The 16682-nt window shown below is 48.7% G+C and overlaps 1 protein-coding gene across 8 annotated transcripts in view; it reads right to left on the bottom strand.

Moving 5' to 3' along the window:
* LOC118516608 (probable G-protein coupled receptor 158) overlaps positions 1-16682 on the bottom strand; it is a 42361-nt gene that overhangs the window by 9155 nt on the left and 16524 nt on the right. For 3 of the 8 annotated variants that reach the window (XM_036062576.1, XM_036062577.1, XM_036062580.1), the window contains exons 6-7: positions 16460-16654; positions 78-262 (exon numbers count right to left, since the gene is read on the bottom strand). In XM_036062576.1, coding sequence (XP_035918469.1) covers positions 78-262; positions 16460-16654 — 380 coding nt within the window. Of the gene's footprint in view, positions 1-77; positions 270-8690; positions 9270-16459; positions 16655-16682 lie in introns of those variants that run through there. The other 5 variants (XM_036062578.1, XM_036062579.1, XM_036062583.1 and 2 more) reach the window with 4 other exon arrangements.

Genomic DNA, 16682 nt, shown 5'->3' with positions numbered 1-16682 from the left:
TTAGAAGATGGAAAGAATTTAAAAACGACGCAACCGATCACTCGATAGCGCTCGCAACACACTCTCGAACCACTTACCTTTTCAGCTCGGCTCTGATGTCCTCGGGACTCATCTCCGATATTGTGACGTCGCCAACCTCCGGGTCTCCCATGCAGATGCCGGCGTACGTGCCGAGTGCCCCACCATGGTGTGTACTCTCATGTGCACCCTTGAAAGCATCCACAGGTAAGCGGAATGATACGTCATGGGCAAGGGAACGAACCTGCAAGCTATGACGATGCAACAACACACACAGAACATCCAAAAAACACACACACACAAAGACGTACGCAACCGGAGGAAGGTGGCTTCCTCCCGTCGTACGGGAAGTAAGGAAACCGAGAGCCAGGCACAGAACATAACCAGAACCAATGCTACTCGGAAACAAACAAAGGTATACAACGAACAACACCAATAACCCAACAGGACACAGAAACAGGTACAGAATACGTGTGACAGAGAGAGAGAGAGACAGGAAAGAGAGACATAGAGAAAGGAAAGGAAGGAACCTAGCTCAAGGGACAATGATAGGAAATACAGCGATGCAGTGTACGTTGCTAGACAAACCGGAAACAGATGATGGCATAAACAGCAATGACAGACTAAGAATCGACAAACAGACGCGATGGGTGGGTTAACAGATTCCTGCAGACATTCACTGCCGGCGAGGAGTGCACGTGCAATTTGCAACTCGAGCCGTTTAGAGGTGTTCGAGATTTAACGCGCCTAAAGTTAGACCGCCCGCATTACACCGGGGTTGTTTAAACACGAGTCGCGCCATCTATGGTGCGATTAGGGAACCATAAAGAACCTGAATGTAATTTACTAAACATCGCTAGTACAGCACGGCTGCTTCGAGCGACTATGTGAAAATAAAATGCGATTTAGGGAGACTGAGACAAACGGCAAAGAGCTTAGGAATTGAAATTTATTTCGCATCCCAAGGTAGTCCAGCTAAAGAATCCTCTGAAGGTCCTTGACGGGCAACCAACATTGGACACTCTCTAGCGCTCTCCGACCCCACCTTGAGCTCGAGCTACATCTTCCTTCTCCTTCCCTTCTGGTGTTGGCCTGTTCGGCATTGTCCAACGGTCTTCATCATTCCCTTCCACTCCTGGTGTGTGACCTGTTCGGCATTGTCCAACGGTCTTCATCATTCCCTTCCACTCCTGGTGTGTGACCAGTTCGGCATTGTCCAACGGTTCTCACCATTCCTTTCCCCCCTTGGCACGAGGCCTGCTTGGTTTCACCATCAACTCGTGCCATTCCTTCCCCAGCAGTGGATCTGTTCGGCAGTGTCCAACGGTCGCTGCTGATTCTCTCCCGGTACCGGTCCACCACCACCAAAGGCCGTATTGTCTATCCTTTTCCTTCCCCCTCCCGGAGTAGGCCGTACCCTACATTTTGGTCCTTCGAACCGGATCAACGCGAGTGCCAGTTCGCGAATCGCCGCGTCTCAGTCCGCGATCGAGCGTTGATCACAGTAAACGCGGTGTTCAGTGTGCAGTGAGCAGCCGGTCTACACGGACCAATCGGACGGATTGGGTCCACATCGGTGAGCAGCGAGCGAGGAAAGCTCCAACGCCAGTCCTCCAGTTGCCGCCATCTTGTGAGCAGATCGGTGCTTCGTCCAGCGAGGGAGCTACAAACGCCAACCCTCCAGGCGTCACCATCGTCATCGAGAGAGCAATCGGACGGATTCGCTCCACATCGGTGAGCAGCGAGCGAGGAAAGCTCCAACGCCAGTCCTCCAGTTGCCGCCATCTTGTGAGCAGATCGGTGCTTCGTCCAGCGAGGGAGCTACAAACGCCAACCCTCCAGGCGTCACCATCGTCATCGAGAGAGCAATCGGACGGATTCGCTCTACAGCGGTGCGCAGAGAGCGAGGGAAGCTCCAATGCCAACCCTCCAGCTGCCGCCATCTTCATCCAGCACCAACTGCAAGTTGTGCGCAGATCGGTGCTCGTCGAGCGAGGGAAGCTACACACGCCAACCCTCCAGGCGTCACCATCTTCATCGAGGGAACGATCCGAGGGATCAGTTCCACAACGGTGCTCGTCCAGCGAGGGAGCTACAAACGCCAACCCTCCAGGCGTCACCATCTTCAACGACGGACCAATCGGACAGATTGGGTCCACATCGGTGCGCAGAGAGCGAGGGAAGCTCCAATGCCAACCCTCCAGCTGCCGCCATCTTCATCCAGCACCAACTGCAAGTTGTGCGCAGATCGGTGCTCGTCGAGCGAGGGAAGCTACACACGCCAACCCTCCAGGCGTCACCATCTTCATCGAGGGAACGATCCGAGGGATCAGTTCCACAACGGTGCTCGTCCAGCGAGGGAGCTACAAACGCCAACCCTCCAGGCGTCACCATCTTCAACGACGGACCAATCGGACAGATTGGGTCCACATCGGTGCGCAGAGAGCGAGGGAAGTTACATCGCCAACCCTCCAGCTGTCGCCATCTTCATCCAGCACCACCATTGTCATCGAAGGAACTATCCGACGAATTAGTTCCACAGCGGCGCTCATCCAGCGAGGGGTTACAACCGTCAGCCCACTAGGTGGAGCCGCACTGCAAGCAGTTTCCGAATTCGTCATCGGTGTTTGTGCATCAGTGTGTATTTTCATCATCAGTGCTAGTGCCGTGAAACGTCATGCCAGTGACACGTGCGTCGACAAAGGACATGGACACCGTGGAGTTATCTGGAGCAGAAACTGCAGTAATGCAGCAACCAAAAGTGTCCATGCATGTGCAAGTGTTGCGCATCAAGTTGAAGGTCGTGCATAAAAGGCTGATCAACATGCAGACCGATCCAACACTTGCACAAGTGCAATCCAAAATGCTGGAAGAGCTGAAGGCTGAACAACATACACTGCTGAATCAACTCATCGAGCAGCTACCGTATGATTTGGACAAGGACATCGCTGAGGACGAAGTGTTCCAGGCCGAATATTTGGTGAAAGCGGCATCTCTTCAGAGCATGGACGTCAAGCCTCCGCCGGTGGCAGCACAACTCGTAATGCCGCAACACCGTCTCCACATCCCGATGCCTACGTTCGACGGTAGCTACGAACAGTGGCCAAAGTTCAAGGCTATGTTCCAGGACATCATGAGCCGAGCCAATGAGTCTGATGCTGTGAAACTTCATCATTTGAACAAGGCGTTGACAGGAAAGGCTGCCGGCATAATCAACGCCTCAATGATGAACAGCAACAACTTCGAGAGTGTATGGGAGATCTTAGTCCAGCGGTTCGAGAACCCCCGGTTGATCGTCGACAAACACATCGCCGGGTTGTTACACCTCAAGGCGCTACCCCGAGAGTCTGCAAAGGATCTTCGTCACCTTGCCGAGACTTGTAAGGCGCATGTTGACGGTCTCATCTTCATGGAGAAGCCCATCGACGGAACCAGCAACCTCATCATCACCCACATTCTGTCATCGTGCCTAGATGCGGAAACTCGGAAGTTGTGGGAACGCTCGTTAAAGCATGGAGAGTTTCCTGAGCTGTACAAAACTCTTGAGTTCATCACTCGGCAGACGGAAGTGTTGGAAAGCTGTGCAACGAAGGAGCCTCAACAACGACAACCGTCGGGAAAACCAGCGAGCACCAAGGCATTTGTGTCATCGACTCCGAACCCTCCGCAGCTCTGTTGCGCTTTGTGTAAGCAGCAACATCCATTACACAAGTGCCCCACGTTTTTAATACTGACGACTACGGATAAGATCGAGAAGCTGAAAACATTGAACCGCTGCTTCAACTGTTTTGGTACCGGACATGCAGTTTCTAAATGTCCCTCACCATGGTCGTGTCGTCACTGCAAGGGCAGGCATCACACGTTGATTCATGTGGAGAACTCACGTGTAACACCTGGTCCATCACCTGTTACTGGAAGACAATCTACAACCGCTACGACAACATTAACCACAGTTGTGTCATCCACTGTGTTGCTTTCGACGGCAATGCTCAACATCACCGACAGCGCAGGAGTCACCCATCCGGCACGTGTTCTTCTGGACAGCGGAGCACAATCCAGCTTCATCACTGGCAGGCTAGCCCAATTCCTATGTTTACCACGCAAATTGGTAAACATTCCCTTGTCAGGGATTGGTGGCAGCGCAGGATCGAACGTGCGACACACCGTGACTACTACCATTCATTCCCGATGCTCCAGTTACAATGCAACGGTGGAAATGTTAGTGCTTCCCAAACTGACGGTGGAAATGCCACGACAGTACATCAACATCAGCCACTGGAGTATTCCTGAAGCATGTGTTCTGGCTGACCCGTCGTTCAACAACCCAGCGCCTATCGACCTGATACTGGGAGCATCACTCTTCTACGAGATCCTGAGGACCGGACGGCTATCGTTGGGTGACAACATGCCAACGCTCCAAGAAACCGAATTTGGGTGGGTTGTCAGCGGAAACACCATCATCGAGGAACCATTGTCATCTTCAATGTGTGCAGTCGTCACGCACACCAACGAGCTGGACTCTTTGATGAAGAGATTCTTCGAACTAGAAGAGGTGAGCGGCACACCAAGCTGGAGCAACGAAGAACGTGCGTGTGAGGAGCATTATACAGCGACAACTACCACAGACATCAACGGTCGATACGTGGTTCGACTTCCCCGGAAAGCCGAAATGATCGGCAAACTTGGGGACTCAAAGACCAGCGCACTAAGAAGGTTCTTAGCAATAGAACGACGACTTCAAAGAGAACCGGAAACTCAACAAGCCTATGTTGATTTCATGAACGAGTACCTTCGCTTAGGTCATATGAGCAAGGTGGCAGCCACATCGATGGACGCTGAGACGTTCTATCTACCTCATCATCCGGTCTTCAAAGCCGACAGCACCACTACCAAGTGCCGTGTCGTCTTTGACGCATCGAGCAAATCATCAACGGGAGTATCATTGAATGATACGTTAATGGTCGGGCCGACCATTCAACAGGATGCTACCTCCATTTTGCTGCGGTTCCGTACAAGGGCTGTTGCCCTCACAGCAGACGTGGCTAAAATGTACCGGCAGGTTTTGGTACATCCCACCGATCGATCCCTGCAACGCATCCTGTGGCGGAATTCACCAAACGAGCCCATCGAGGAGTATGAGCTCAACACCGTGACGTATGGGACAGCATCTGCACCGTTCCTGGCAGTACGATCATTACAACAAACGGTAGAAGATCATGGGAAGGAATATCCGGCTGCAGCTGCGCGATCCTGTGACTTCTACGTGGATGATTTCGTGTCTGGAAGTGATTCGCCGGCAGAGGCTGAATCCCTACAAGTACAAACGGCAGAATTGTACGCGAAGACGGGGTTCGAGCTACGAAAATGGGCTTCCAACAAGCCATCCGTGCTACAGCATGTGGACCAACAGCAGTTAGCAGCCACTCCATCTGCTGAATCGGGAGCCGAAGGAGTTCTGGCAACTCTTGGTTTAGTTTGGGACTCATCTTCCGACAACATGAGTTTCAAAATCAACGCGCCCTACGTTATTGGGCCAATAACGAAGCGGAAGGTCCTTTCTTGCATCGCCAGGATCTACGATCCTTTGGGAATTGTTGACCCAGTGAAAGCCATGGCGAAGCAATTCCTCCAACGTATCTGGACTCTTCAGACGGACCAGCAACATCCCTGGGGATGGGACGCCGAACTACCGCATCACCTTCAAGGACAATGGATCAACTTCCACAACCAATTGATCCATCTACAGGAGCTACACATTCCTCGTGTAGCAATTGGACCTGACAGCATCTCTAGCCAATTCCATTTCTTTTGCGACGCGTCAGAAAAGGGATATGGAGCATGCTGTTACATCAGGAGCTGCAACGAACAGGGAGTCGTCACGATTCAACTGTTCGCCTCGAAGACGAAAGTGACACCAATAAGCAGCAAGCACTCCATCGCCCGACTGGAATTGTGCGCAGCACAATTAGCCAGCTTGCTTTACAATCGTGTGAAGTCAGCTGTCGAGTTGCAATCTCCAGCTACATTTTGGACGGATTCAACCACCGTGGTGCATTGGCTACGAGGATCACCAAGCTGCTGGAAGCCGTTCGTCGCCAATCGTGTCTCGCAAGTGCAACAGCTTACAACTGGTTGTGCTTGGCGACACATTGCTGGAATAGACAACCCAGCGGACCTTGCATCACGCGGCTGCCTGAGTAAGGAGCTCCTCAACAATCCGTTATGGTGGCAGGGCCCACCATGGCTAAATCAACCGGAAGAGCAATGGCCGGAATCATCGATATCGTCATTTGACGACGACGCTGCCGCAGAAAGACGCGCCTCTACAGTGGCCTGTGCAGTTGTCGAGAAACCGCACCATCGCGTCTTCACGTTATACTCATCGTTCTCGAAGCTCAGAAGAATGATGGCGTATTGGGTTCAATACTTCAACCGTTGTTCAAAACGTCGATCGTATACTGGCCCTGGTATCACGACAGCAGACCTGAAGGAAGCAGAGGAAGTAATGTGCCGATTAGCGCAGAGGGATTATTTCACACAAGAAATAAGAGCACTACAACGGAAGGAATCAATTTCTTCGTCATCGAAGCTGAAGTGGCTGCATCCGCAGCTGGGAGCAGACGGCATCATTCGTGTTGGTGGCAGGCTTAGCAACGCATTGCTATCAGAGGACACCAAACATCCTATCGTGGTTCCCAACGGACATCCGTTAGCCCATCTGCTGATGGATCATTTCCACAAGACGCTGCTACATGCGGGACCACAGCTGATGCTGAGTACGAGCCGACAACGATATTGGATCTTGGGCGGCAGAAACCACGCGAGAAGGACTCATCATCAGTGCCTCACCTGTTTCCGTGCCCGTCCTATCTCATCAGAGACACTAATGGCAGATCTCCCTTCGACGAGAGTGACTTCCAACCGACCTTTTTCAATCACGGGGATTGATTACTGCGGTCCAGTTTTTGTGAAAGGCGCATACCGGCGAGCAGTTGCTACAAAGGCATATGTAGCCATCTTCGTGTGTTTCGCCACTCGTGCAATTCACATCGAACTTGTTTCCAACTTGACGACGGAAGCATTCATCTCAGCGTTACGTCGATTCGTGGCACGCCGTGGACTTCCAGCAGAGTTGCATTCAGATAATGCAACAAACTTCAAGGGAGCAAGCAACCAGCTAAATGAAGTCTACAAGCTGTTGCATTCATCACATCATCAAAGGAGCATCCGGACATGGACCTTGGACAGGAGGATTACGTGGCACTTCATTCCACCGCGAGCTCCCCATTTCGGTGGGCTTTGGGAGGCGGCTGTGCGCTCGATGAAACACCACCTAGTACGAGTTGTAGGCAAAACGTCTCTCTCCTTCGAAGACATGGCGACGCTGCTGACCGAAATTGAGTCATGCCTCAATTCTCGGCCATTAACACCGCTGACCGATGACCCCACTGACGTGACTGCCCTTACACCCGGACATTTCCTGGTTGGATCGCACCTCCAACATGTTCCAGATGCCGAGACAGCGGGCGTTCCTGAAAATCGGTTGACACATTGGCGACATGTTCAACAACTAATGCGTCACTTCTGGAACCGATGGCATAAGGAGTACTTACAGCAACTCCAACCGCGTTCGAAATGGTATAAGGATGATGAAAGGGCTATCGTTCCAGGTACGTTAGTGATCATCAAGGAAGATAATGTACCACCACTTTCTTGGCTGTTAGCACGAGTAGTTGAGGTCCATCCTGGAAAGGATGGAAAGGCTAGGGTATTTACACTGCAAACCAGTACCAAGACTAAGGTAGTTAGACCTCGCGTAAAGCTATGCGTTATACCCACGGCAGTAGGAAATTATTGAAATTTCTCAATTTCAAGGTGGCAGGATGTTCGAGATTTAACGCGCCTAAAGTTAGACCGCCCGCATTACACCGGGGTTGTTTAAACACGAGTCGCGCCATCTATGGTGCGATTAGGGAACCATAAAGAACCTGAATGTAATTTACTAAACATCGCTAGTACAGCACGGCTGCTTCGAGCGACTATGTGAAAATAAAATGCGATTTAGGGAGACTGAGACAAACGGCAAAGAGCTTAGGAATTGAAATTTATTTCGCATCCCAAGGTAGTCCAGCTAAAGAATCCTCTGAAGGTCCTTGACGGGCAACCAACATTGGACACTCTCTAGCGCTCTCCGACCCCACCTTGAGCTCGAGCTACATCTTCCTTCTCCTTCCCTTCTGGTGTTGGCCTGTTCGGCATTGTCCAACGGTCTTCATCATTCCCTTCCACTCCTGGTGTGTGACCTGTTCGGCATTGTCCAACGGTCTTCATCATTCCCTTCCACTCCTGGTGTGTGACCAGTTCGGCATTGTCCAACGGTTCTCACCATTCCTTTCCCCCCTTGGCACGAGGCCTGCTTGGTTTCACCATCAACTCGTGCCATTCCTTCCCCAGCAGTGGATCTGTTCGGCAGTGTCCAACGGTCGCTGCTGATTCTCTCCCGGTACCGGTCCACCACCACCAAAGGCCGTATTGTCTATCCTTTTCCTTCCCCCTCCCGGAGTAGGCCGTACCCTACAAGAGGGCTGTTTAGTTTCGGGGCTATCAGGTTTCAGCCCCAGCCGCTTAGGTTCGCTAATACGTTTGGTTTCCCATTGCAATGTCCACTTTGCTTTTGCTCATGGTACACATCGTGCCAATTTAGCTTGCGCTGTTACCGATTGCTGGCATCGGAGTGAAAGTGTACAAACACACATCGAAAGAACACGGAACAGCAAACATACAGTGGAGTTCTATACATTGTTCTAATGTAGGAGCTTTTAACGGTTTTGGACACACATGTGGTTGCGTTACTGACAGGTCGATAGATTAAGACAAATGGAGCGAGAGAAACAGTGTCGGAGACAGAGAAAGAGAGAGAGAGAGCAGGAGTAGGAAACAGGCTAGGGCCATTCCATTACAAATTCTTAGAAGATATGCAGAAATAGATGTTCTAGTGTGAGTGTTGTTTAGTGTGTGTATGTGTGAGCAAGAATCGATGTTAAACGAAGTGTGATCGATTCGAACAGAACCTTCAGAATGAGTGTCGGAGATTATGGGAAAGGATTTAGGTTGGTTAGAGTAAAACAAAAACGATATACAGACATTTATCTGAAACTCATAGCTGCTTCCCTATGCATACAGGTATCCCATCATGTTTGGTAATGGATTGAGCCGCTTCGTGGGGCTGAATATGGTAACAGAAATAAGATCTGCCATATTGGTTAGAATGCTAATATACTCAATCATGTGGTAGATGAAGGTTACCGAGTAATTACTTCAGTCGAAAATTTGAGTCACGGCTGCCCTCTTGTTAGTTGGCCAGCAAAGGTTTAGAGGTGAAAAATTGTTACTTCAAATAGCATATGGCTAAGGAGTGATATTCAGATGTAATTGCTCCATCTAGGGTGAAGAGACAACACCGATAGCAGTATTGATACGCGCAAGAGTGTTTGACCTATGGCAACGATCAAAACACTCTCACCACATGAGTTACGGCGACATGGAGCGGTGACCACGATCCGTCAGAGGGATCTATTTAATGGCCTAATGGTCATACCGGTCGCTTCTGGTTTATTAGACTTATTGAGAACACGTCAGTCTTCACTATGGGTGTGAGATCCGGATGGGATAGAAACTCCAGTTTTGCAGAAAGACTACCGGCGCCTCTGTCACCACTTACACCGGGCTGCCCCTTCAGCGGGTTATTCGATCCTATTTGGTCACTTTCAAGTCAGAAGCACTTCTCCGGTATTTTTTATCCTAAAAGATACTGCCCTGCCAGCCCGGTACTGCACGTCACGTCGCTAATTCACGGTTTTATCCATAATAAAAGTACTCACATACATCTCTAAGGCTTAGGACTCTGTCCAATAGTAAACGAAAACCTTAAAGTGCCGTTTGATAACAAGATCCTTAGTAGTCTTCTTCTTGTTTGGCCATGCCTGCAATTTCGGGCTTATTAGACTTATTATTGATACCACGTCGTTGGCTAGTCAGTCGTCGATACGGAAGAACGGTCCGGATGGGATTTGAACCCCGGTACTGCCATTTGAAGACCGGTGCCGTTATCGCCTCACCGTCGGGCAGTCCCATGCTTAGCAGTATATGGTCCACTAAGTCCACTAAAGGACTATCGGATAATACTTCCAACGATGCAACCAAAAGCGTAACTTAACTTCAGAGCAGCTCACTAGGCTTCGGTGAACAGATCGATCACGTCAATGAAACATATGGTAAGGAAGGTCTAGAATCGGAAACAATTCCTTTAAATTTGAAATTTAAAAAAAACCCTGATGAATTTGATATTGTTTAACAAAAACTTTTCTGTCTTATTAACAAATTAACTTCTTGAGATTATTAAAATTATCTCACTATAATGCAGCATTGTCACATTGAACTTATGAGATCATCTTCACCTGACTATTTAACTTTTTTGCTTCGCAGTCATCATCATCATCCCAGTGTACAACACTGGGTCAGCTCCCTCCATCAGTACGTATTCTTCACTGCGAGCCACATTTTATCTGCCGCACATTGTTGGCATAACTAGCGTGCGCCCGGCAGGTGACAACAAAAATAATAAACTTTCGTTCCAAATCACACCACGCACCTTGCGATACACTTTTTTTCTGAACGTGTTTACCGCCAAAGCAGTACTGAAAACTCTTTCATTATCCAGAAGTGATCTACAACCATTCAAAGGCAAAGGGAGCGTTAGGGAGGAAACGTCGGGCGCCGGTTTAACGAGATCCTTCAATGTGCTTCAAAACTGTTGCCAGGTGACACTCGGCGCGTTGGCAGACAACGTTCGAGCCGCACATTGACATACACGCACACGACGCAGCTGGAAAAAGTTACAGTGTCTGCCGATCGTTCGTTCGTGTTTCGCAGTAATTTTTTTGCTTCTTTTTCCCCTGGCCCGTGTAAGAAGTTCCTTGTCCGGGCGCTGGTTCCGTGTACGTGACAAACTTCTCGGTAGCGCAACGCAAAGTAGCAACGCAGCAGTACAAAGTTTATTGTCATGAAAATTTGATTAGGATTCGTAGGAAAAACTTTTTTGTCCCTCCCGCCCTCTGCTCCCCGCTCCCTTCATTCCCCCATTTTCTAGTGGCCACCATGGGTTTTCCGTCTTTCGTCGAGCGCGTTGATGTGGCTGGTTCAGATTTTTCATCCGCTTTTTTTTGGTGCAAACGAAATCATCCTCAGAGACGAACGCTGTTGCTAGCCCGTTAGCAGCGTACCAGCGTATCCGTAACTGTCCACGTTGCTGTGGAACGTGAAACATCGTCTCGTCCTTTTTGGCGGACGCTCGCTCGCGCAAAAGCGCAACGATGAGAGATGTCCTTTCGATTGAATTTTCCTCTCATGATTTATGTAATTTAATAAAGCCCGGAGATACTCGGGCAAGGGTTTTCCAGTTTAACTTCTGCTGTAATACGCATGAGACGCACTTGGCAACTCGCGCGACCGGAAGCATAGCCGGTACCGAAACGACCCGGCGCTTGCTCGAACGGCGGAAAATCACACGAAAGACGAGTGAACGGCTGTGTGTGGCTCGTGGGTTAAGTGTGTTTGGGAAGTTTTCGACGACATGAATGTGTTCTGGGACCGAATTCTGTCAGTTGCGACCAACTTTCAGAGTCTGCCAAACTAGACCGGGCGGACACTGTAAACTGGTGCAGCAGCGGGCAGATCGGGCTGTGTAACGGGAGTGTGTAAAGTGTTAAATTACACATTTATCCTGGATTATCGTTCCCCCGGGGCGATGGGTCGCGGGCGATGAAGCAAGCGGATAATAAAGATCCAATTTTGCTCGCACTGCTCGGTCTTGAGTTCCGGGGAAAGCGAACGACCCAGGCAGGCAACAGTGCATCAGGAAAGCTTCAACCGAGCGTGCTTCCGATGGTAGTGTTCACCGAAGCGTAAGACAGTAACACTCACAGATTGGAGAGCTTGGCTGGCAGAATGTAATTTCGTAATTTGGGGACTTGGACTTTGGATCCCGGGGCGTGCTGCCCATTCTTCCTGCGTAGTAATGCAACTTTCGGAAAGTCAAAGTTGCGGTGTGCTTTCTTCTGGAGTGACATAAGCAAAACTTCCGCTTCCGGTCGAGATGGGTTTGTATTGGTTACGGTCGTCTTGCTTCGGACAGGTTCTGTATTCGCGTGTCCTTGTTTTTCCTTTTTTTATTAACCTACACATCTGCCTACCAGCTGAAGCACACTTGCAAGAGTGCAGCAGAAAGTTGGAATGGTTTCGCTGTTCTCACTGATTCGATACAATTTCTGCAGAACAACAAAACGGAACGAACCAGATAAGCTATCGAGCTCCGTTTTCGGCTCTGTTGTTACGAGCTGGAAACACGATGATGGATAAATATATCGTTCCGCACAAGTTGCTATCCGAGAAAGTTTGATAAACTCTCTAATAAGGCTATGAAACGGACCGCCCCTCATGTGCTTATGTTTTTTCTTCTCCTTCTTTGGCCTAACGACCTTTCAGGTCATGCCTGCCATTTCTGGCTTACTAGACTTAATGATATCATGTAGTTGGATAGCCAGTCCTCACCTGTTGGGGAACATTCCGGGTGCATTTGTGTGTGCTGTGCATGAGCAGTGCTTACGTTCAAATTTTATAAATTGCTAATATATTGATATATTGTGTCACAAGTGTATCTTCTAAGAGCAAAAAGCTTAAGCTAACGCGTAAAGTTAAGCTAACGGCGGATCTTCGTATCAGTTAACTTAGAATATGTTTGGGGTCCAAAGCTTTCAAGGGGTACCATATAAATGCACAGAGGCGAATATTTCTATAGGCAAGCTGTGCAGGACCGCTTCACACGGCAGGACCGGGGTTCAAATTCCATCCAGCCCGCTCCCCGTACGCAGGGCTGACTAATTTGCTACGGGTAAAACCAAGTCACAAAAGCCCGAGGCTTTTCGCGGTTGTAGTGCCACGGGAAAAGAAGAAACTTTGCGGTCCTTAGAGTTTCGAGCATTTATAGCGCACTGAACTTTAAAAGTATGTACCAAAAGTATGTACAGGTTTATATATATTGTATGTACTCAGTTCGGCACGAACTATGTAAGGGACGGACACGTGGCTGGGGCGAAAGTGTCGCTGGTCTGTGGTTCAAATCACATTGACTGTGCCACTCCGTAAGTATGATTGACTCACAGAAAGTCACAGAAAGCCAGAAATGGCTGGCCGAAACCTTTCGCGGTTGTATTGTCAAGTCAGAAGAAAAACTCTATAAGGTTATCCGATATTGCGCAGCCTTGATCACGGACCGTATACTGATACTAATACCTCTTTGAGAGAAAAATTTGTTTGGCCTCGTATGTTAGCAAAGACAGTGGAGGAGTCGTTACAATGGCGAGCTCTACGAGCTGTATGGTGAACTCATCATCGTACAGCGAATTAAACATGCTAGACTCCGGTGAGTTGGTCATGTCATAACAATGACCCTGGATAATCCCGTCTGTAAAGTTCTTTTAGACTGTCCACATGGTCAGAGCGGGCGTGGTAGGCCACGGGAAAAGCGATGGAATGATTGCGTTGATGCGTCCGCCAGAATGGCTGAGATAATAGATTGGCAGACGACGGCGCTAGACCGTGAGCGGTATCGAGCAACAGGCTGAGACATCGAGGTAAGGTAAGTAAGCATACTAATACCGTACTAACGTGAAGGATTAATGTCTCAGGAATGGTGTATTTAGAAACAAAACAGTGCATTTAACTGCTGCGCTTTAAAATTGTACCCAAGCAGAGCTTTCGCACTGAACATTCCATCAAGTGCGAACCATTTGTGCGGCGGTTCCGGCGTGGTAAACGTTAAGTTGTTTGATCATTATAATTAAAACCAAACACCTTTAACCTGAATCTGTTCGCTAAGTCGCTATCAGCTTGATCCATCCGAAGCGCACGGGCCGGACAAGGAAGCGTATGTGTTTACCTTTACTCGATGCAGTGTGTGTGTGTCATCCGACCATTAGAACGGAGGCCGCGAGCCACGTTTATATTGTTTCAGTCGAATAAACACGCAATCAATTTCGCTCAATTGCGTCGGTTGCGGGAAAGCGTCGGCTGCTGCTCGCACAAGAAGCACTTTGGACAGGAGCGTTTGTCAACATTAACGCTGCTCGAACCGACGGTTGGCCGTACTTGGCTGGAGTATGTTTAGTAATTGGCAAACAAAATGTAGAGAGAGAGAGAGAGAGAGAGAGAGAGAGAGATAAAGAGAGAAAAAAGGGCCAAAACAACCGCACAACAAAAAGCTTTACGATTGTTCACGTTTGGCCTGCGACGATATCGCTCAAGTGTAATGAGACAGTGAAGCAGCTTTAAGATTCAATCTAAGGCACTACGGTTCAGGTTTGCCGCTTGGGCAGCTTGCACGACGGAGCACGGTGTACGTGGTATCATGGGTGTGAGTTTATTTTCCACCGACCCACGCTATCTTGATAACGATGAATCAAAAACAACATCCTGCCTTTGACATCGTTTCAGTAAACAACCGTCCTCCGGTGTGAGGCCGCGTCTGTCGTTGGCGCCATCTTTCTTTTTGTGCAAAGCGGGCGGGAGTCTGTACCCCGGTCTGGGGTGTAAAGTACGGGGAGATTTTGTAAATAAGTGGTTCAATTTGTTTTTCATTCAAACCGCCCGAGTGTCCCGTCCTGTGCCCACCCATCTGACCGGGTCCTGCAGCATGGTTGACAGATAGCACAAGGAAGCGTGTGATGATGACGAGATAAGAAAGCAGACTGCTAGCTTAATCCCCGCCCCAGCTCCCACCCTGGAACCGGTACACCGGTGAAGTGGAGCACAAAAAAGGAACCAAATAGGTTCCCTTTTTTCAAAAACGGAACGTTTTTGTCTGCGTAGAAAATGGCCCCATTTTGTAAGAAAATCAGTGGTAAGACGGTGGTAAAGTGGGCACTTTATGGGCACGGAGTTTATGAAAAGTGTCAGCGAAAAGGGAGTAAAAATTGCTAAATCATCATGTGCGGTGGTAATGAAAAGGAAGAATAAAACAAGTTCTCTCCCCATCCATTTACCCCTCAAACCAAACAAACCACACGGGCGACGGCGAAAAAGTATGGTTCGAGCCAAGGACGGTACGGAAGAATTAACGCCGGGTGGGTTATCTTAGCTAAAGCTGAAAAACATTATGCCTTTGGGGTTTCGGTGGGGCGATTATTATTATTCCCTGCAGAATGAAAGTAAATTTCGATGACATCGCAACGCTTTGCCGGGCCTGAAGCAAGGCCGGAAGCGAAACGCTCGTTTCACTATGCCAACGGTTTTGCTGGGCTAATATCGAAATAATTAGCTAGCCTAGCTGTGAAGTGTGAAGAAGATCGCAGAGTATATAGCGAGTGTAAGCCGCTCCGATGAGTATATAGATGTAGTATGTTGTTTGAAACAAAATAAAGCCCAGATAAGATGAGTGCAGATGTTGAGACTCTTTTTTGGATAACAGGAAATGATCGTGAGAAAAGCAAAAAGTTTTTGGATAAAATTGTATCACAAGAAACCCAAAGCCATAAGAAAATAAACATGATGCTGAACTCAACCATCAACGATGGGTATTGAAAGAGTAAAATAAAATGACGTTGTAGTTAGTGTTGTGTCAGTTTGTGAGCTAAGTTTGTGTAAGGTTTCCTGGGTATATTGAGCTTGTGTGTGTGTGTGTGTGTGTGGGACATATGTACAGAAACAATGCTACAGGCGCACGCAGGCCGCACATTTAGGCACGATCTGGCGACACACTCAAAATGCACGGTAAATGGTGGCACAGGGCAAATATTGGTGGGACAAAAATATTGAACAAAAATATTGCTAATGGACAAAAATACACGGAGCGTGCTAGCGCAGATTTGTTCCCTTGACTATTCGATTATGCGGTGTTAATCTGATAGCGTATGTGAAGGGTAGCATAGACGGTGGGTGTGATAAGCGGGTTTTTTTTTGTAGGACATGTTGAGTACGGGGAATCGAAAGCTATCGCCATACGATTGGGAGGTAGTTTGAGATATAATTGGGGGGCCATGTAGTGTGACTCGCACGGATGGAGTCATAATATGAATATGTTTTTTGAATGAAGGATTTTAATGAAGTTCTAACATTTTTGTGAACAATTTTACTGAAGTTTCTTCAATCTTGTACATGTGTTCCAATTTGGTAAATCTAGACGGTACATGACCTATGTTTCGCGTCGAAGAAGAGAACCATTGAGTCTTTGTTTCGATACTTGTTTTGTGGAATTTTCCTTCGGATGTGGAATGCGGAATGGTGGAGAGGATGGAGTTGGAGAGGTTGAGGGCAGAGGGGTTGGAAATGCAACAACTGTGCGAAACTGTGGGGATCAAGGACAGGGAGTTGACCCGCTGACATTTACCTGTTTGTGCTGGTACCAGAGCTTAGGGAGAAAGATCAACCCCAACGTCACGGTGTTGGTCAGCTGCGAGCGCACGAACAGGGCTAAGAACAGTGTAGACGGATTGAATTCCTCCAAATACCAAAAGCGCAGTATGTAGAATGTGGACGAGACGAGAAACTCGATCAGTATCGATGCTACTAAAAACTGTCGCTCCTGGAAATGAGAGATACGGGGTAATGAA

This window comes from Anopheles stephensi, unplaced genomic scaffold (assembly GCF_013141755.1).
Source record: "Anopheles stephensi strain Indian unplaced genomic scaffold, UCI_ANSTEP_V1.0 ucontig36, whole genome shotgun sequence".
Classification (NCBI taxonomy): Eukaryota; Metazoa; Arthropoda; class Insecta; order Diptera; family Culicidae; genus Anopheles; species Anopheles stephensi.
Note: the sequence above shows the minus strand (reverse complement) of the source record. Positions and strands in the feature narration are given on the sequence as shown.